We start from the raw sequence: 21,641 nt of genomic DNA, 5'->3' as shown, positions 1-21,641 counted from the left end.
GCGTCAAGCCAGCTCTTCAGAAGGAAGACGGAAATGCATGTACGTATTTTTAATATAAAGTAGCACAGGTGAATAAGACAGGAGCGATTTCGTTGGATCCAATTGCTGATTGCCTGTAGATGGTGCGGTCTACTCGATACCTTCCGGTTTTGACTTGAAATAAGCTACTTGGAGCTGAACCTCAGTGATTGAACCTGCGGAACGAATAGTTAATACGTTTATTATGGCTTAACAGCTGTGAATTGTACGTTGGCCAGTGATTATGATGGGCCTCTACAGTCTGCAAACGGCGATGAGGAGCAGCGGTTAAAATATCTCAATCGTAGCAATAGCACACTGATGCGTCTATGGCAATAGCTGGGACGCAGCTTTGATATGCCAATACCCTTCGGCCGTAGGATGATAGTTTCAGCTAACCAGCAATTTGGATGAAAGCATAAAGATTTCTTGGAAAATGAAATTCCTGCTGCCCACAGTAGCTTTACGAGCGCTTATTTCTCCTAGGAAAAGATCGAACGCGGTGGTGCTCATGCATTAAATGTTGAGTGTTGAGACCTGTAGACATAGCCGAAGAAAAGCCCGTCATTTCCCAGCCAGACACTCGGACTGGGCGGAAGAGCTAGGCACCGTGCCCTTTTGTATTGCTGTACGTCCAACAAAGCTTGCATCTCTGGGCTGCATACTAAACAAAATTGAGAGTACCTGATAATATTCAGACATAGGCCTGGCAAAAAAAGAAGAAGCCGCTATTTGTCAATTCTGCACAGGCCGTCAACTTGGGCTGCAGTCCGTAGAGTTTCCGTCTCGCTCTTGCGTTCAGCGCCTATCCGTGGCCTACCCGGTATTTAGCAGTATCACAAGAGAGCACACTATGAAGAGCGCAAACGAGAAAATTCACGACTTGTGCATAATTAGGTGATTCTGAAGACGGTAGAACTCCGCTGCACGGCAAGTGCCTGCAAGTGCCTTCAGACCTTACCTTTGTGAGAAGGGGAACGTACTTTTTTGCACATCACTACCAGCCACTTCATAGTCTCTCTCCTTGAGTCCTTCCTACGCACAAGCCCCTCGTATGCAAGAATGTATTTACTGAAAGGGCTGACTGTAGCAGCCTTGCTGCAGAGCTTGTGCCTGACGATACCCAAATATATAGGTGTCCCAGACGAAACCCAAATAACAGATCACTCGGCACCCTTATGGGTGCTACTCACTTGTCGAAAAAATATTCGTAGCACTCCATGTAATACCTCCATGTAATACCTATTATAAATTTCTTGACAATCACGTAACTGCTCATGTATGCGGGCGCAAGCTTCCCAGCGTAGCCAGCCTTCTGACCTCACAAAAGAAAGCATGCCTACACGAGAAATAAGAACCTTAAAAGGAAACATATTTTTGCAAACATAAACTGTGAAATCATGGTCTCTCGATCTCTTGGGCCCGCGAAACTTGCAGCCAGAGATATCACACAAGTTGCAACATAGATGGCTGGCACGTGGGACCCAGCTCTTTAAGGCGGCGTTCTCTTTCTGTTTTATCATCTCCTAGTGAGCATGCACTTGACAAGACTCATATACACGTACACACACAGACACACACACATGTGTACGTGCATATGCATGCTTATACATGTATATGTAATGTATATGCATGCATATGTATATATATATACGCGTTGTCCCGCTCCAGTAGAGAACGTGAGCTTTGCTCAAAATCGCCCCAAAATTTGGCTCCGAGAGCCCAATTGCCCAGGCACCCATGTACCCTGTAGGCGTTTTCAGATTTGTAAGGTTTTTTAGTTGAAATCGAGTACATTCTGCCTAACGCAAATAGATCTAAAAAGTTTACATACCAGCAGCTCATTTCGTTTATGGCAAGGGACAAACAGGATTCATTATAGTAGCGTTTCTACACCACTACCTGCGACGCGAAAGAAACTGAACTTTTCTTTGTTTTTTGCTGTACGATCAGCAGTAAATGCACAGATTCTTTGCTTCTGCAGAGTTTCGAAGCTTTGATTGTAGTTTCACCACTATGTCCGTTTGAACAATATGCCCGGCAGCAAAGCGCTACGCTCTGTAATGGAGCTTGAAAGTGGCCCTGGCACATGGTATGAAGCAAATAAACACATACAATGCACAACTTGGCCACAACATACGTAGAAAACCCGAGCTCCGACAGTTGCCACAATTTTCTCAGTCTTTTACAGCACCTGAACATGTGGAGACCCCTTCGACGCCACATTGCTCACCGACTTGGCTTCCTCGTTAAGTTTTAACAGATTAATATTAGTTATTCGTAAGGCGCACGCAAGTGACAGATGTGTAGTCCTGCCATACCGGATACCATACTCACGCTGCACTAACTGAGCATCCGGAGGCTTTCGTCACATTTCCTGGTGCGTTTGCCTGTGTTGGCGCTAATGTCCAAGCAGTGACGAGTGTCCTATGCTATCTGAAGGCATTCTGCAGGCTATCGAACATTAGCAAGCATAAACAGGAGAGCTCCTCGCTCACGCACTGCCGCTCTTCAGCCACCGCTGCTTTCACCGACGCGGCCCACCAAGATCGCGACACACTAAACAGCTGGTGCTTAAAAGGATGTCACTACTGGTGCTGCATTCAAGCCTCTTGAATGAATTGTATACGCCAAAGTGCTTGATAACAATGCCTTTGGTGACTCAGAAGTGGAGAAAGTGCTGCGGCCTGCTCTGCTATCAGAAATCTGGCATGCCGCCTGTCTAACGTGTCTCGAAAGCTGAATTACTCGGCACCGGTGGCAAGCAATGTGGTCTTAACAACTGGTTCAGTTGTTTTCGAGCAATTTGGAAAATCAGGGCTGTGGGCTTGAAAGGTTGCACTGGAAAACGCCAATGCATTTCTAACATTCTGTTTCCTAGCTTTGGCGTCCGTCGAGAAGTGCGGCATTTCCGCTGAAAGTTAATACTATTCAGTGTTTTTGTCAACTTAGAGGCTCATTTCGAATAGTAATTCAGGCTATCCGGCTGCGCCGTCCCTGATCTTGCCATTGAGCCTTAGAAGATGTGTTTATGTGTGCGGGACTCCGTTCTCCTCTGACGTAAGCAGATACAAAGTCTATTGGCAGACCCGTGCTTCTGCTATGGGCCATGGTGTCAGGGTGAGGCCTGCTGCCTTGGGGAGCCCTTTAGTGCCCTTCATCCCTGTTGACGTTGCTGCGGCAATCAAGAGCTTTTGTATGAGCGTGACATTGTCTTTCGGAGGGTCAATTCGCGCTCCGAACTCTTGACTCCACCTCCCTAAAGGGTGTGTGCTGGACAAGGGAGTTGTCCACCTCCTTTGTAGGTCTCGCGGCCAATCCCCAACTGGCCTTCAGCTCCAAAACATTTGCATGGACGTTTTAGTTCAGGGGGAGCCAGTTATGTTGCAGTAGCAATTAGCTAGTCATTGTTCATAGCGGGCCAGTTGGGCCGGCAGCAAGCCTCTAAAGCTCCTTACGATGTCAGCATCCCACGCCTCCATAGGCCCGAAAACATTCCGAACAGATAATCTAGTACACTACACTGCCAGAACTAAGCAGTGCAGCTGTCAGCGCTATACAGCAGCCAACAGCCAAATTCGTTTAGATTACTCAATATACAGTTAACTGCTACTTGATAGTGAAGTGCAGTTGAAGCACGAGGAGTTTCTGTACGCAAGCGACACAGAGTGAGAACTATAGTGTATGGAGGTAAATAAAAAACCCATCTACGGGTTACTGCATGGAGGTCGCTACATCTTTTGGTTCCTGCCGCTGCAGGCTCAGCGGCAGTTTTGTCGAGTTGCTGGATGGCGTGCAGCATAGAGTAGAAAACAAGGAACTTTACAATGACCTGCACAAATGAAAAATAAGAGTATATAAATTGTAAGAGTCTGATTTCTGAAGCAAATATTATTTTTTAAAGGCCCCAAGGGCCACGCTACCGACGCGACTCGACTTGTGCTGCCCCACGGCTCATTCAGCAGCAGCTGCAGCAGCGACCCCTTGCTTCTGTTGTTTCCGGTTATGTCCTTATCTGATACTGTTCTCTTCCCTTCCTGCTGCTTTATAACTGCTACTGCCGAAGGCTGATTTCTTTGTTCTCCCGAAACAAGCTTCCTCCCTTGCCTAATAGTATCGCTGCCGTGACCCGCCGGCGGGCGGCTGGCCTGGTCCTGCCAGTCGTGGGCCAGTGCACGCCAAAGCCTTGCAGCCGCTTCAAGATGCAGCAGCATTTACCAACTTCTTCCCTTTCTGTCTTTACTTTAATCAACTCCCACCCATGCAGAAGGCCCACGATGGACGGCGGCGACCCCAGCCGCAGCGCAGCTGCTGAAATGGCCCACGAGGAGTCTGACAAGCAGCAGCCTGCAGAGGCCACGTGCTCTACCGGGGCCCCTCCGCCTCCCGTTACACAGCAGTCAGCGGGCTTGACTAGCTCAGAGTCACGCGCCGAAATTCAGAGTGAGTGTGCACAGTATCTGTCTGCACTGCTTCGGGGCCCCTGACGGCTGCGAGCAGGCCCTCTTCTGGTCCCCCCTGCAGCAGCAGAAATAAACGTGAGCTCATTGTTCTCACTTCTGCCGTCGTGGCAAGCGCCATTTGCTTTGTGTGCACGCAGATCCCTGTACAGCAGCAGGCGAGGCCCTCCCGGTCGAGGCCCCTTATGCCTCTCCAGGGGCGGCCTGGGGCTGCGGCAAAACTGGCAGCCTGCAGGGCCTCGTGAAAAAACGTGAGCCTTGCGAAATCAAATTTGAGCATCCCCTGGGGGGCCCTATCCCGTCAGTCCTGCCCAGCACCTCAGCCAGCAGCGGGGGCTCTTTGGCTGGCGAGAGCGATGACAGCTTCTGTCAAATGGCCTCATTTTCTGAGGTGTTTTCTCCTCCTGATGGATCCCCCATAGTTGTAGCCTCAGACGCAGCATTAGCAGCAGCGCAATCGGCAACAGAAGCAGCCCCAGGGACAGCAACAGAAGCAGGAACAGAACCAGCAATAGAGGCGCCAGCAGCAGCCCCAACAGGGGAAGCCCTACACGCAGAGCTAAAGACGTTTGAGCTCCTCACCCACCTCAGGACTGTCGCCAGGAGGTGGGCCCTTTACCATGACAACTTTTTCTTTCACTGGGACAGGCTCTGTTCAGAATGGAAAGCCAGAAAGAGGCAAGGCACTCAGGGGATTCCAAAGAGCCGGGGGACCCAGGAAGTTCAGGGATCTTCGGGAGCTCACGGAACTCAGGGCCCTCATGGGGTTTTTGATCCTTACTGTGGCTATGAGCGAGAGGCAAAAGACGAAAGCAGTCGGGGGTTGCACAATGAGGGGAGGCAAGGAGAGGCAGTGACTCTAGACACTGTAGATATACTTTGGTGAGGCTATATGCTAGCTCCTTGCTTCCTACTCGCTGTGTTCGTGTAGCCTTATATTTCCTGTCTAAATCAGGCTGATGCGACCCACTATCATTGCTTTTTACCTCGAAAAAGGCTACTGCTGCTGCTTCCGCTGATGATGTCTTACGGACCGCGGCTGATTCCCAAACTGTGTCTCATTTGTCGCATGCTCCTCTTGAATTTTCGCTACTAATCATATTTTAGCCCCTCAGTAATTGCTTGTACGTCGTGCTGCTGCTGCTGGTATGCCTTTGGTGCAGCGCGTCATTACCTCGTTTGTGGAGCGCTTCCTCCCATAGCTTTGGGGGGCTGCATGGCCCCGCTCTGTCTTTGCTGCTACAGCAGCTGGACGGTAGACGCCGTTCCATAGATGGCAGCTATGCTCCCCTGAGCCGATTCTTAGAAATACCTTTCGGCACCTACTCCGTCTCCCGTACTGTTTCTATTCGCAGACAGGACTCCAGTAAAACTTCATGTTCAGAGGGCCCTCTGGCTGATGAGGAGCCCCTCAGACATCGCAGCACTTCAATACCATGGGCAGCAACCCTAGGAGCTCCGCAGGTCTCCCACTGCCTCGACGGGTCGTGGGGCCATATGGGTCCCGCTTCTGCGGGGCCTCCGTGGCTACATGGGGCGTTCTTCGATACTGCTTCGCAGCCGCCCAACCCGTATATCCCCCCTGCATCTCCTGCTGCTGTTGCTGCCACTAAGGCCCTGCGGGAAGCTGCTGCCAGCCTGCTATCGAATTCCACTTTTTACCCTCCGTGCTGCCGAGGGGCGCTTGATGGCTTCTGCAGCTGCAGCTGCAGTTGCGCAGACTGCCGGGACGACTCCAAACAATTTGGCGTCTGCGAATACAGTGAAGTTAACGGACTATCTCTGGGCCAGTACCCATTCCAGGAGCCCCTTGTGCATGGGCAGTACGACGGACGCAAACTACAGGGATCGTCCCAGCCTGAAGATCCGCGAAATCGCCTTTTTTGTGGTTGGTGCGACAGCTGCATCAGCAGCAATGGCGGCAGCATCAGTAATGCATTTCCAGTCAAAGCAGCTGCAAATAACAAAACTTGGGCACACCGACCACCTCGTCTGCATGTCAAAATTAGCACACCTGCAGACAAGGAAGTCCCTGCTGCCCATCTTTTGGGTCCCTTCAGTTCCGCTGGCTGCGACGATTTCCGTACCACTACTGGTGTCGCTGCTGGAGCTTCTTCAACAGATCCCCCTCAAGCCTGTTACGGTCAGTCCCCAAGTTCGCTGGATGAGCACTCTTCCCCCGAAACTTCGGGGGCCCCCAAGTGGGATAGTACTATCAGCAGCACCGTGAGGGAGCAGCACATGGACGAAGGGGGTTTACTGTCCGACGCCCACCTCGAGGAGACACTTCACGGCGAGCAGCAACTCCACAACGGCAACAACAGTAGCAGTTGCAGCAGCAACAAGTGTAAAGAGGCAGAGGGGCTTTCAACAGACCCAGCACACTGCCTTGGGGGCCGCTGGACTCTCCATCAGTCGCCCTCCACGCCATGGGTGCAGACTTGGCACGTAAATGACCCTAGAATTCCAGCTCAGAACCCAAGCAACCTTCACCAGCAGCAGGACCAGCAGCAGCAGCAGCAGCAGGACCAGCAGCAGCAGCAGCAACCGCAACAACAGCAGCATCAGCAGAAGCAGCAGCTAGGCAAGCACACTGATAACTTCAGCAAGAGTCGACGGCGCACTCTCCAACCTCCGCAGTTGCAGCACCAACACCGGCGGCAGGAGCCGCAGCAGCAACAGCAGCAACGTCAGGAGCAGTTGCTGCTGCATGAGCTGCATCTACAACAACACCAGCTGCAGCAGCGGCTGCTTCAGCAGCAAATGCAGCAGCAACAGTTGCAGCAGCAGCAGTTACAGCAGCAACAGTTGCAGCAGCAACAGTTACAGCAGCAGCAGCTGCAGCAGCAGCACTTGCAGCAGCAACAGCTGCAGCAGCAACAGTTGCAGCAACAACAGTTGCAACAACAACAGTTGCAGCAGCAACAGCTGCAGCAGCAGCAGTTGCAGCAACAACAGTTGCAGCAGCAGCAGCAGCAGCAGCAGCAGCAGCAGCCGACCGAGGCTCCCTCAATAATATCACCTTCAGCAGACGCTCATAGCAGCAGCAAGTTCTTTTGCGGTGGCCGCCTTTCAGGTGATTCCGTTTCTGTCCAGGGTTCCCGTACTGAGGGGCATGAGAGACCTGGCAATGGGGACAGGGATGAACCTGCAAAGCAGCACAAGGTGGAGCATCCGCAGTACCTAGTGCAAGTTTCATGCCAGCAGCAGGATCAGCAGCACGAACAGCAGCAGCGTGAGCCCCAGCAGCAACAGCAGCAGGCGCAGCAGTCCTCTGCCCGTGCCTCAGCTGGACCGTGGGAGCACGAAACAGGGTCCCTGGCACGGGATAAGAAACGACGCGCGCCCGAGCCCAACGAGTGGTGGAGACCCATAGGCTCGACAAAGGATGAGCTGGGTGACTCAGAGGCTAAGGAGCTCACTGAGCAGAATGCCCTCAATAGTATTTCCGCGGAGGAACAGCAAACCCCTAGAACTAGGGGCCACCCCTCCAAGCTTACACAGGTCAGCAGATACAGATTTTGCTGCAGGGATCTCCTGGAGACCCTTCGACGGCTTTTTGTTGTGGTGCTGGAAACGGACTATTGTGCGTGTTGCCTTAAGTTTCGAGGTGTGGCGAGGAATACGTTTAGTCCCACTGCTGTCCTGATTAGTTCACTGCTCATTCGTTTTCTGTGTTGGATTTGGTGGCTGAGGCGGAGAGTCAATGCAGCAAAGTGCATTTTGCCGTGGGAGATGAAGATCAACACAGACACAGGAAGTTGAGCTTTGCTGTGTGGTGCATTTGGTCAGGTACTGCACAAAAACGGCTCCCTTGCCGTGACTGCTGCTGGCGGCGAACCACCGCCCTTGCATCGTATTCGCCTGGGGGTCCCGTCCCGTTTACCTCCTGCTTCTGCTCGGTCTAGTGCTACAGGCAGTAGCGAGGGCAGCCTCTTGAAAGCAGCCCGCAAGGCCAACCACATTGTGGTGGAGGACGGGGGTTTGCGTTTGTCTTTCGTGGCGCGCAAAGGCGTTTACTATGACAAGAGAAGGAGACTGTGGAGAGCAAACTGGAAGGAGAATGGAAGAATTCACACTAAGGGCTTCTCAGTACATGGTCAGTATGTCTGTGACAGTGCCAGCCGATGTTTTGCTGCCTCTCCGTTCTTGCTTGCCTGCTATTGTGCTGCTTCCTTGAAGTAGTTTATGTACCTGCAGCTATGCCCGCGGTTCTGTTCGCTTGGGTCTGGAAAGTGTCCAGTGTCAAAAATCACTGCATCTTTGCCTCTGCCTTCTGTTGCTTTGTCTTCGTTTTTTGCCACATTCGGTGCATACCAGGGATCTCCTAGATAAGTGAACGCCTTTTGAAGCTCACTTTTCTCTGGTTGATACCAGGCGAAGTTTGGATAGCTGAATAGCAAGGTAGCCAGGTGTGCTGACAAAAGTTGTTTTGGTTGCTCAATGTGCTGTGGACTGCAGACTTCGGGACCCACCAGGCTGCTCGCGGGAAGGCAATAGAGTTTAGGGAAAAGAAGGAACAAGAAATAGACACATATCATCAGGCACGGAGCCCCAGGGCCCACACGAGCGACAACTGGATGGCGAGACCTCAGCCTCATCTGAGACCAACAGACGCTCTTTCAGAACAAACCGCCTGAGCGGCTTAATACATGCGCTGTCTCGTCCTCTTCCGTCGGGTCCTGCTTTTTTCTTTTTCCTCCTGTGTCTCTCTGTCTTCATACAGGAGGGAGCGCAGCAAGGGCTTTAGGAAGGAGCGAAGAAAGGCCAGAGCGCGGCTCAGGGCATATTCGGTGTCTCACAGGTCCTGGTGAACAAGGTAGTTGCTGCTGCGTGCATGAGAGCAGCGGGAGCATGCATGCACACAGCGAATGCTTATTATTTCACTTTTTCTTCCTGCGGCCAAGTTTTTGAGCTTAGTGCATATGGGCTTCGAACTGGAGGGGAGGAGCCGCATGGAAGTTTCAAAGGATGAAGACGGGAATTAAACAAGGAGACAACCAAATGGGAATCCTTGTTAGGTGTTTTTTTAAGGACAACACACACCTGCTGCGGCTTTGCAGTATGGGAGGAGCTGGGCGCTGCCGCTGCTGCTATTGCTGCTTCTACTGTTGCGGCTAGAAGCGGCCAATCGCCCTGTGTGATGCCGTTAAGCTGACGGTTTTTCGTCGCATCTCTGCCTGTCTTTTTAATTCAATGTTTTTGCTCTCTCTGCACTCTCCCTTTAGCGTCTGCCACGTGGAGCGGCAGTAACTGCTGCCACGCGACTGGACTCTGTGGGGCATGATAAAAGAAGGGAAAGCAGCGACTAGTGCACGTATGTACATATACATATGTACATAATAACGGGTATATATATACAGTACATATTAATATGTATATGTAAATACATTCAGATACATGTGTCCACACATGTACTTAACGGAGATGACGAAGAAACCGGCGAAGAGGCAGGAGACACACACAGTGGCTAGGAGGCAAAGACAAGAAGGAAGGAAACAAGAAGCTGAGGAGGAGACGGCTATTTGCGCAGCGTCATTTGACTCATGCGGCGCTGCTGCATACAAGAGGTTCAGTTTTCTTATTAGTATTACGGCCCTGCTGTCCCCCGCGCCCTCAACGTGGACCTTTTATGCCACTTTTATATGTAGAATTCTTTCTTCATTTATCCCCCGCTCAAGTGTCTCAGGAGGAACGACAATAACCGGGGCTGCAACCAGCAGCAGCCCTGCTAGCCGCTCCAGTGGCTAGCGACGCAGCCACACGGACTCCCGCGGCTAGCCACAGATCCCACTATGGCTAGACATACCTGTGGGATGCTTGTTACGGCCCACGCGTTGACTAGCTATATTCTCCATCCCAGCTAGCCGTACTGGCCACCCTGGTGAGCCAGAACACATTCGCTGGCTAGCCATGCCTCATCCTCAGGCAGGCTGGCCAACTCACCCAGGCTAGCCACCCCATTTACCGCCTAGCTAATACCGATAAGTAGGGAACGCGAGCCTTAAGGATAGAAAGCAGTGTGACTACTGCGTGCAGAGTGGTGGGCGTTATGTGTTTTCGGGTTTGTGTCTCGTCTCTTTGGTACAACTGCACATGCAAAGCGGAAATAAAAGCATAAGAAAAGCAGACTGACCTGAATTGGCATGCAGAGACACCACCAATTTTCCCTCTTTCCACTAAATTGCCCTATAATAACCGTCATTCCGCATTTCTAAGTCACATCAGACAAACGCGTAGGCAACATGCCTGTAGGTCTCCAGCTCCAAGCTTAGAGCGAATTAGCGATAAGATCCTCGTTAGGTGTTCAGACTCTTCCTCAAAGAGGCGGTATCACGAAAGAAGCACCACAGTTAGTACCGCAGGCTGGGCAATACAAATCGTCCGCTGAGGAACTAGGGCTGAGAGCTTACGGTTTCCATTTTAGAGGAAGAGCGTAAGGCCTGCACACGTTGATGGCTTGTGCCCACAGCGCGAGAACACCAGCCAGTAAAAAATCAGCGAAATATGATGAGAAGGATGCTCGTCCAAGTAAACATATGGACACGTCGCCATTATCATACGCAAAGTCGAGAAAAGTAAAGAGCCAATCTTGGAAGGCGGCAGATGATTACATGCCCTAGGAAAACATAGATCCGTAACGGCAGTGTACAGGACAAATTTCGAATCTTCATAGTGAATGTACGCAGTTTCTCGAGCTGTAGGCATCGTTGCTCCCCCAGAGGCTAGTACATCTCTGCTGAAGATGTGTAGCTTCAGCCGTGGCTAGCTATTGTCGTGCCTAACTGGGGTCAGAACGATGGCTACAGCTTTAATTTCACAAAATGCTGCCTTCACAGTACTTTTTTACAATCTAGGTTGAAACTCAAAGAACAAAAGATGATCCCTGACAAATATTCTGTCACTTTGACAAGTGCAGTCTCTTTCAGACGCCGTGTGCGTTCACCAATTAAAAAGCATCATGCTAGAAAATAGTGGGAGCGTTTCTGTAGGAATTAGGGAAGAAGACACTAGTAGCCTAGAAACTCCAGCAAGTGTGTACAACCTTAACATGGTATCTGGAGAAAAAAAGCTCATTGGTTATTCATTGTGTCTAACTCAGTGAAAACCCAAGAACAAACAACTTGTACTGGTTTTAAAATCAAGGAGGACTCTTTAGTCAGTGGTTCTTGGGCAGCACACTACAGTGAGACACTAGACTTCTCCACGGACCTGAACTAGGAGAGTCCGGACACTTCCAAGGTGTAGAGAGCAAAAGCTTGGGATAATAGCAGCTTTTAAAGTGTCTCTTGCCTCTCTTGTACTCCTTTAAGGCCCGGGTTTGGGGCTGGCAGCAGCCCTTTAGAAAACAGACACTTCGCTCACGCTATGCGGCCAGGAGTCGCAGACCGTGCCTAGCTCACTCTGTCTGTGCGCGCATTTGTCCCTCATGCTGCACAAGCACTTTGTAGGCTCTTGAGGTGAAGTTTATTGCAGGCATAAGAGCTAAGGTCTGTGACCCCATGGGCTTCACTAAGTAACTCCGACCAGGCGCTGACATATTCAGGAAGGCCTCAGTTATTTATTGAATTACTGTGTGGGATACACACACAGGTTACCTAAAGTGGCAATATCCCAGTAGATTCCATTTACAGAGCCAGCTGCATCCAGTCCTATACGGCTGAATGCAGCGGCTTTGGCGACTGCCCCCTGCACCATGTCAAGTTCTGGCCTCTTGCTACCCGGTAGACATAAATAAATGTTCGCTTATATCCTCCGAAGAAAGCATTCGGCTCGTTACACATTTAAAATGTTTCTTTACTTTTAATTGAGGGTTTCAATGTATTGTGTTGGCGCCATCCTCTTTCTCAGCAGCAGCCGACAGTTTACCGCTTACATAGTAGATTCTTACTCTTCTCAACAACTTCACGTAGAGGTGTTCGAGTTCCTAATTATGGACATGCTTGCGCGCCTGCACACAGCACTATCAAACTGCAACCGCTGCAGTAAAATGTTAACCAGAAAGCCACCAACATACAAAATATGGGTCTATGAGAACTCTACGAAGCCCTCACACTCCCCTTTATTAATTCACTTGCATTATTTTCAATTTTTGTCGTACACTGCTGCATATACATTTTGCTGCAGAGACATGGCAAAATTAGCCATGCAGGCTTGAGAACACAACCCCACTGTTAGCCACCCCACCAAAGAACCACAAGCCCCAAGCTAGAGGTTCTTCATCACATTAATAGGCCAGTTTTCGGGGTTTTAAGCTAAAACCCACGACGGAAAAGACGTGTATGAATTGCGTGAGTTGGCACTGCCACCTTTTTTCGTCTTTCCAGACCCAAACTGGGAGCCCTACTGGACAGGCCCCGAAAACAAATTTTTGGCAAGCCCTCTTTCGCCAGCCAGCCGTCTCCTTTCTGTTCCCTTCTATCAACCCGAGGGAAATCCAGCCTTAAAACACACCCGTACTGCCTGGGTAGCTCTCCGGTGGCTCCTGGGCCTTCCAAGTCCCAGGGGCCCTCAAAAACGAAGACAAGGCACATCAACTACTGGGGGCGGCAGTGGCAACGGCTGCTGCAAAGGCTGCAGCTGCTACTGCTGTCGCTGCAGTGCGCAGCAGCTAGCCAACGATGGCATCTTCGTCGAAAAGTGGGGCCTTGTCCGCCCTTGAGAAAATTAGGAAACAGCGCCGAGGAGAGGCAAAGGCCACAGAGCAGTATGAGGTGAGGGGCAGGGCACTAAAAATCTGCTGCATCAGCTGCCACTTAATCACGCTGCTGCCGTCTTTAACGCCATTTTGTGGCTCCACTTTTCGCTGCCGTAAATCCCTGATTAGTGATGCTTCCTCAATCACGAAGGCGACGACGAATAGTGATTCCCGTCTAAATTTGCGTTTCTCTATCTATGTTTGTTTCCCTTTTGGTCTCTCTGCGCCTATTAGCTCCCCCCTTTGCACCATATTTTCTCTACTATTGCTCCTTTCCGGCTATCTCCGCCTTTTGCTGGCTCTGCGCGTCTCAGGTTCGAGACGAGAACGCGGAAATATTTGCCACCGTCTCTGCCCAAGAATACGCAGAGCTCAAGCAGCAAAGAAGGGCAGAAAACTGGATAGAGGGGGACTTCAGTGAGACGACAGCTATGCCATCTGTCTATTTCTGTTTTTCTGCTATATACTTTCCGCTATCTAGCTGTCATTTCATTTACCTAATACCTATTGATGCGCGCATCTCTCTCCCTGGCCTTTGCCTCTCTTGCTGCCACTTTATCGATCGTTCTGTGTCTCCTCTTCTGTGTGTCTCCTGCGTTTCCCCTTCCACTCCACTTAGAGCCTTTTCTCTAGAACTGGCTGCCTGTATTTTCCTATACTTGCCAACAGTGGCTTCCAGCGTTTGCACATGCGTCACATCTTCGCCTTTTCCTCCTGCTACTATTCCTGTTGGTGGTGGTGCTGCTGCTGGTCGCTGCCTAAGACAGGCGCCACCCAATATGACTCCCTGCGCCTTTCCGCAGGTGAGGGCTACAGCGACGATGGCGAGGAGTGGTGGCTCTCCGACAGCAGTGCAGACGGGGAGTCCGCGCCCAAGCGTGCGGGCAAACGGCGGGCGACCCACGGAGAGGGTGAAGAAAGAAGCCCACAGGGGACCCTCCCTGCGGGCCGTGAGAAGAAGTCCAGGAGGGGTGCGCCCTCAACTGCAGCAGAGCTCAGGGCTCAGGGTATGCGCTCTCTACTGCAGCACTTCAGCAGCATGGCCACGGAGAAAACAGGAGATCGAGCCCCCCAACAGACAGCCCACTCGGCGAAGCAGCTGCAGGCCTTAACTTCTATCGAGGCCTCCCTTAATCTTGATGAAGACGACGAGGAAGAAGGAGGCCTCGTCCCCGCAAAAAGTAACAAGAGCAGCAGCAGCCTCAGCGGAAACAGCAGCAGCACAAGCAGTAGCAGCGGTAGCAGCAGCAGCAGCCGCAGCAGCGGCAGCAGCAGCAGCAAGTCTCTTGAAGCAGCGAACGCATTTGGGCTCTTTGGTCTTGGGGACTTTCTGCCAGCTCGCGTCCCTGGAGCCCTGGGTCCCAGCGCCATTCCCCAGAGAGGAGACCCCAAGCTCAACTCACCACAGCAAGCAGGAGCTGCTGCAGCATCTGCAGCAGCAACAGAAGCAGCAGGTGACGAGGAGGTGGCAACTGGCTCAAATGAAATGCCGGTGGCTGCTGATGACCCTGTGACGGGTGAAGCGTCCCAAGAAGAACTACCAGAGGCGCAGGGGCCAGCGGACAAAGGGGGCCCTGAAGTATTCGAGAGCCACAAAGAGCACTTCGGCCTCCAGCGGAAACTTGTACCCGTGGACTTGTTTGCAGGCCATGATGGAACTGGCGAGGAGCAGCTGACGGACCAAAAGATCCCCCGGGGGCCCATAGTGGCAGATGAAGCTATGGGAGCCTCAGATGGTCTCCCTGTCTGCCCGGATGGGACTCTGCCATTTTATCTTCTTGACGCATGGGACGACGCCTCCACAGGCACTGTCTACCTCTTCGGTAAGGTCTGGGCCTTAGCAACACAGCAGCAGCAGCAAAAACAGGGTGCTGGCTTGCCGCCTCCGCAAAGCTGCTGCGTTGTCGTGCGCGGGATGATGCGTCCGCTATTCTTCTTTCTGCGCAAGCAAGTAACTCTGGACGTGGGGCCAGACGAAATTGAAAAGGAAGAAGGGGTCTCCGTGGACTCCGCCGGGCGCCCCAAGCCCAGCCCTGAAGAAGCTCGGGAGGCCCTCCTGTCTGCGCGTTTACGTGCAATCGAGTCCAATGCCAAGGAGTTTTTGCGAGTGGACGGTCTGCGTCTGAAGCAGAAGTACAAATGGCATTTGTGGAAATGCAAAAGTACAAAAAGACACTATGCATTTGACGCGCCTGGAGTACCCCGCGGTAGAGATCTTCAAGTGATTAAGGCATTCTGTCCCGGCAGCGCGCCTCCGCTGCAGATGGAGGACCTCGAGGGCACCACCTACTCCCGCGTCTTTGGCTCTGGAGCCCCTCTCTCCGAGGTGCTGCTGGTGAAGCGCAGAATCAAAGGGCCCTGCTGGATCAAAATCACAGAGTTTAGTCTCCCCGCATCCCCCGCAGAAAAGGTGTCTTGGTGTCGCCACGAAGTCCTTGTGGAGGGCCACAAGCCCATACGAGTATGGGGAGCCCCTCGAAAGGCAGCAGGGGGTGAGGACTCTCGTGACCCTCCCGCGGAAGACGGCAAGGAGCCTCCCGCTCCTCCCCTCACTCTCTTGTCCCTTGTTGCTAAGTCAATATCCGTCATCAATAACCCCATGGAGGACCGGACGGTCTGCATGGCTGCATTTTGCGTGCAAAGGCACATAGATATAGAGGACCCCCAGACGCACCCGGTGCTATCAAAAGAAAATGTCTTCTGCGGTGTGCGCCGCGTAAGAAGCGGCACCGCAGGAGGAGCACTCCGGTCTCCAGGGGCCCCTATTGTTGGGGGAGCCCCCAACGTGTCGGCCCGAGCTATGACCGGCGGCCTGCCAACCGCGTTCGAGGAAAAGGCGGCGCGCAGCGCTGTGCAGGTTTTCGATACGGAAAAGGTGCTTTTGACAAACCTCATAAACCGCATCTATGCTCAGGACCCTGACTTCATTGTAGGTCACAATGTGTATGGCGCGGACCTGGAGTTGATCGCTCGCCGCTGCAATTTCCACGGACTTCCCCTGTGGCACAAGCTTTCGCGGCTCAAGAGACCCAAGGCACAAAAGGCTCCCTGCAGCAATCCCAGGCAGCAGCAGCAACAGCAGCAGTGCATTTGGGGGGGACGCGTCCTTTCCGTGGGCAGACTTGTCTGCGACACTTACCTGCAGGCACGCGAGCTGCTGGGTCACAAGACAAACTACAACCTGCTGCCGCTGCTGAGGGAAGCCTTTTCCCATGCGGAGGCGGCAGTGGGAGGTGGCAAAAACAACGGAAAGATGACCGCATTTCACCGGCGCGTTGCTTCTGAGCTGCAGCGCATGCAACCATTTCCATGTGAGGACCTACTGAGCTTTTTTTGGGCTGCCGACCCGTCGCGCTTGTTGTACGCCTCAAACCTTTGCTGCCTTGAAGCTTACATGTCTTTGGTGTTGGCGCAGACCCTCAACTGCCTGCCCATAACCCGAGAGCTCACTCTTATAGGGGGCAACCTATGGGCCCGCTCCTTGCAGAATGCGAGGGCTGAGAGGAACTCATTCCTCCTCATGCATGCATTTCACGCGGAAAAATTTGTGTACCCAGACCCACTGGGAGCTCGGCAGAGGAGTAAGGCACCTTCACCTGCTGCTGCTGCAGCTGGAGGTGGTGGTGAGGATGATATAAGCGAGGGAGAGGCAGGGGATGGCCCGGTTACTGCTGCTGCGGCTGCTGGCGGAGCTGGGGAAACCCGTGGCAGCCGTGCACCATCTTACGCCGGAGGGTTGGTGCTCGAGCCCCGTGTAGGCCTGTACGACACATTTGTGTTGTTGCTGGATTTCAATTCCCTATACCCTTCTATAATTCAAGAGTTTAATATTTGCTTTTCTACTGTCCGGCGGCCACAGATGGCTTTGGGGGAGGACAGAAGCAGCGACGGGGGGGAGCTGTCAGTGCTGGGGATTGACTCTAATCCGGGACTACTGCCTCGGGTGCTGCAACAGCTGGTGCATAAGCGACGTCAGGTGAAGATGGCAGCGGAGAGGGAACGGGACCCTGCGCGTAAAGCCTCGCTACATGCAAAGCAGCTTGCCCTCAAACTCACAGCCAACAGTATCTATGGCTGTCTAGGGTTTTCGGGAAGCCGCTTTTACGCGAAGCCTCTCGCAGCTTTCATCACTCAGCAAGGGAGGGCCTTGCTGATGGCTGCAAAGGACAAGGTGGAGCAGCAGATGAGGCTATCAGTCTTATACGGAGACACAGACTCCATCATGGTACAAACACCGAACAGCTGCAGCGCTTCAGGGGCGCCTAGACACTCTGTGAATTTTCGCCATTACTGTGGCTGTAGCAGGCCTCCACTGGCACCGACTTTCGCGTTGTGCAGCGTGCATGTTTTTGTCAGATACAAACGTATTGTATTTGTACACTTGTGTGCATCTCTTCACTATACGCACACGTGCAAAAACACACATGCCATTTCCTAGGTCGCAAGGGTTATCTACAGCGTCTGCCAGCCGTAACGTTTTTCAAGCTTTCTATTTACGAATTCATGCTGCGGTGTGGTCTTCCGTGATCGTGCTGCTGTTGCTGCTTGCCTGAGTTGTTCGTACAGGTGGACACAGGGCTGCGTGATGACGGTCGTGGGGAAGCCTTTGGAGAGGCATTCCGATTGGGCCAACGCATAAAAGCGGAGATTAACCGACAATACAAGAAGCTAGAAATAGACTTGGAAGCTGTCTTTCGGCGTCTGTTGTTGTTAAGAAAGAAAAAATATGCGTGCTGCATTGTACAGAACTACGAAAAGAAAGAATATAAGATTGAGCAAAAGGGTCTGGACTTCGTCAGGAGAGACTGGGCGCTTCTCACCAGGCAAGCAGGTGAACAGCTCCTCAAGATTATATTCGGCGTAAACCTGACTCCCCAACAACAGCAGCAGCAGCAGCACCACCAGCAGGATGGAGGAGCAGTAGAAGAAGACACTGTGGACACTGTAGTTGCTTTGCTACACGAGCGTCTCTGCGCTATGCGAGATGCCATAGTCAATGGCCGCGTCCCTCTTGATCTTTTTGTCATAACGCGAGCCCTCACAAAGTCGCCTCAGCTGTATGCCCAGGGGAGCGGTTCATGCTCGCAGCCCCATGTCTTAGTGGCGCTGCGCATGTTAGCAGCGGGCAGACCTGTGAGGGCAGGCAACGAAATCCCCTACATTATTTGCGACGAAGAAAGCATACGCCAAGCAGAGGCCAGGCAGGGGCAGAGCCCTACAAGTCCTCCACAGCAGCAGCCGCAGCAGCAGCCACAGCCACAACAGCAGCAGCAGCAACAGCAGCAGCAGCAGCAGCAGCAGCGTTTCCGGAGTCCAGCAGAGCGTGCATTCCACCCCACGGAAGTGCAGGCGCTGGGCCTTAAGCCTGATGTGTCGTACTACCTGCAGCATCAGCTGTTCCCCCCCGTTCAAAGACTTTGCGCACACGTACAGGGCACTACTGCTGCGCGCATAGCAGAGTGTCTCGGCCTCAATCCGGATAAGTTCGCAGAGAAGGATTTGGGAGACGACGCAGAAGACGATCCCAACGGGGAGACAGAAAGGCAAAAAGGAGAAGACAGAATTCTCTCCCTCATCAAGAAGTCAGATGAAGCATTCAAGCAGGTACGCGCAGGAGTTTGAAGGACTTGAAAGACTCCATAGGGAAAATGGGGGTGAGGGAGCCTTTTGAGGGTCACTGACTGTGGGGCGTTTTGCTCGACGGCCTGCGACTGCCAATGCTTTGCCCTGCCCTATTTCTGCTCTCACAGCGACCGCCATTAGTGCTATCGCTGCTGTTCAAAGCTGTGTTTGCTGCGCCTTACGCTTACTACGCGCTTGTGCAGTGCCACATACCCGCACAGATCCCATGTGGTCTATGCGGCGAATGGACTACAGCTGCACAGGGCCTCATGGTACGTACCGGTGTCCACACACTGCAACCCCGCCTTTCCGCTTTCCCACTGTTTGGTGTCGATGCTGCTGCTTCCGTCTGTGTTCGTTTTCCCGAGCCTCGGCTCACTCATTTGTTTGTTTCCTAGCGGCGCCTCTAGGTTTGCTGTTAATGTTTTCTCATGGGACTTCAGACGTCCAAGTGCAGCAGCTGCGGTGGCTGGCTGTCACCCTCGGCGCTGAGGGACACCCTGCGGCTTTACCTCGCCTTCATCCGACACAGTTTTCATATCCACGTCACACGGTAAGACGGCAGTCAAACTTTACACTGGGGGCTCTTCGCTTTTATTTAGGTGCTGTTTGCTATCCTATCCATGTGCGCCGCTGAATATGAATTCGAAATCCCTGACCCGTTGCGACTTGAGCCTGGTGGTGCTGGCACATACGAAACAGACAAGGCGTTGATTCTTTTGTCATCCCTGATACGTAGAGCGAGCGCGTAGCTGGAATCGAGGGACAAATGCATGCGGTCTGGTGTGATGTCTGTGCAGGTGCACAGAGTGCAAACACAAGTTTGAATTCCTACCCCCGGGGCCCCTCTCCCCAGGGGCCTCACTACGTTGTCCTCTCTGTGAAGGTGGCCGTATCGTAGACTGTGTGTCTCCCGACGCGCTATATCTGCAGCTGCAGCATCTGCGCTTCTTGCTATCTCAGAATAGCGGCAGCAGCAACAGCAGCAGCAGCAACAGGAACGTGGGCAGCATGGGCAGCACCACCAGTAACAACGGTCAACTTCTTCGCATAGCACTAGACGTCTGCCACGCGGCCATTCCTCTTCCTTTAGGGGCCTCTACTGGAGGTCCTCAAGGGGTCCCTTCTCGCGTTTCTGGCTCTTTGGTAGCCGCAAGTGCAACTCAGCGGCGACTAAAAGACACTGTGGTTGGAGTCAAGAGGGGACTGGAGCTGAAGTTCCCCTTGGTGGTGGCGGCTTTGAGATACTTGAGCAGCATTAAAAAGGGCGTTGTTTCAATTAATGCGGAAGAAGAAAGAAAAAGTCTTATGCAGGTACACACAGACGCACATGAGAGCGCACAGTTACATTACGTACGAGCTACCTTGCACATACACCGCAAAATAGCAGCGGAATGGCACTCAAGCAGCGGGCTCCCTCAGGCAATGAGAGTTTATCCCCAAACAGTACGAGGACTTCGTCCTTCAGTGTACCTTCAATTGCGGATGTGCTTCTTGTTGTGTATGTATGAATAATTCTGGCTGTTATGGAGCCTTCTCGCGGCTTTTGTCCCTGCTGTTGCTTTCTCCCGTATAAACTCTCCTTTGCGCCTCGGAGACGCGAACGCTTGATGTCTTCTTTTAACGTCTCATAATACATGTGCTCTTGTGGGGATGATTGTCCCCATGGCTGCGTTATTTGGTGCGATTTCCGCGCAGCCGGTAATAGCGACAATGAATGCCAGCGCCCTGAATAATTTGAAGTGGGTCTTCACGTCTCAGCCCTCCCGCCTTCTCTCTCTTTTGTAGTGTCTCCCTTCTTCGCTTCCTCACATCCCTATTCGCTCATTGTATCTTGCTGCAATGGTTTTCAGCGTGGCATGTAACCGAACCCCTTCACAGCACCCATTCCGTTTGCAGCTTGGGCTTCTTGGGTATCTTTTCTGTGTCTAAGCTGCTCATGAAAGTTTTCTGTTTCCCTTTTTTGTCGTGACTGTTGTAAATACCTTACGAATCATCTGTGCTTTCGTTAAGTTTTTAAGCCTGTGCTGTTATGGTTCTTCTGCAGCCTCCGTACTTTCTTTGCTGCACTGCGTCCTCCCCTGACACCCGACGGTCCCAGCAGCCGATGGGCCCTCTTGGCCCAGTCTTACCGTGACGCAAAGGCGGCAGCTGTAGAAGGAACTTTGCCTGCGGACTCTGGGGCACGAGACCCTTGGGGAGCCCCTCCAGGCATGAAAAGACGAAGTTCAGGGGGCCACGCATTCGGCCTCAAGGGACTTGGCAGCCACCCAATAACCCTCAAAAGAGAAGTATTTTAGGGTCATTGCCCAGGGCATGCGCTTGAGAGGCATTGTAGATAGTTTGGCCCGAGTTGTGCCTGTTGCGAGTCAACGGGCGCGCTCAACAATATTACATCCGGGAGCCCTCGTGGGCACCGTCGAGCTCTAAGGTTATCACTTTCTACTTTCAGTGAAATGTAGTTCTGGTCCGTTGCTACGGAACGTACAGGGCGCCGCAAATTTTCAGTTTTCTGCACTGCAGCAAATGCGCGGAGGACAGCGACACCACCTGTAACTGTCTCAGCGAAACACTATTTGACACTATTTTGACACTCCTCCGTAGTTCAATATTAAGAAACTAAAACTCGCGGAGTGAAGGAAAGCGGCTGTATGTATATCTCGAGACCCTTGCAGCTACTTATTTGCCTCTTTGGTTCCCTTTGTCAGTTCGCATTAGCTGGTTTTGGAAAACCTGTACACTCCTCACGCAACCCACCTAGCTACGCTCCTAAGAGTCATGTGCAACAGAAGCCTGCAGAATATTAATGAGAAACTGGGCAATGTGCGGCATTCACGCTGGCC

General features: G+C 52.3%; 2 protein-coding genes across 2 annotated transcripts; both read left to right on the top strand.

The window, feature by feature from the left end:
* Positions 1-4,295: 4,295 nt before the first annotated feature.
* Positions 4,296-9,118, top strand: ENH_00049800 (hypothetical protein, conserved; the record flags this gene model as incomplete). The annotated part of the gene is made up of 5 exons (XM_013581204.1): positions 4,296-4,461; positions 4,619-5,360; positions 5,642-7,982; positions 8,271-8,577; positions 8,940-9,118. The coding sequence occupies 5 exons, from the start codon at positions 4,296-4,298 to the stop codon at positions 9,116-9,118; spliced, it is 3,735 nt and encodes a 1,244-aa protein (XP_013436658.1).
* A 3,981-nt stretch (positions 9,119-13,099) lies between these two features.
* On the top strand, positions 13,100-21,098 carry ENH_00049790 (DNA polymerase alpha catalytic subunit, putative; the record flags this gene model as incomplete). The annotated part of the gene is made up of 9 exons (XM_013581203.1): positions 13,100-13,192; positions 13,491-13,593; positions 13,980-17,401; positions 17,743-18,780; positions 19,002-19,070; positions 19,242-19,351; positions 19,599-20,112; positions 20,497-20,540; positions 20,846-21,098. 9 exons carry the CDS (start codon positions 13,100-13,102, stop codon positions 21,096-21,098), a joined length of 5,646 nt encoding a protein of 1,881 aa, XP_013436657.1.
* Positions 21,099-21,641: the final 543 nt, after the last annotated feature.

This window comes from Eimeria necatrix, genomic scaffold (assembly GCF_000499385.1).
Source record: "Eimeria necatrix Houghton genomic scaffold, Enh_scaff38, whole genome shotgun sequence".
Classification (NCBI taxonomy): domain Eukaryota; phylum Apicomplexa; class Conoidasida; order Eucoccidiorida; family Eimeriidae; genus Eimeria; species Eimeria necatrix.
Note: the sequence above shows the minus strand (reverse complement) of the source record. Positions and strands in the feature narration are given on the sequence as shown.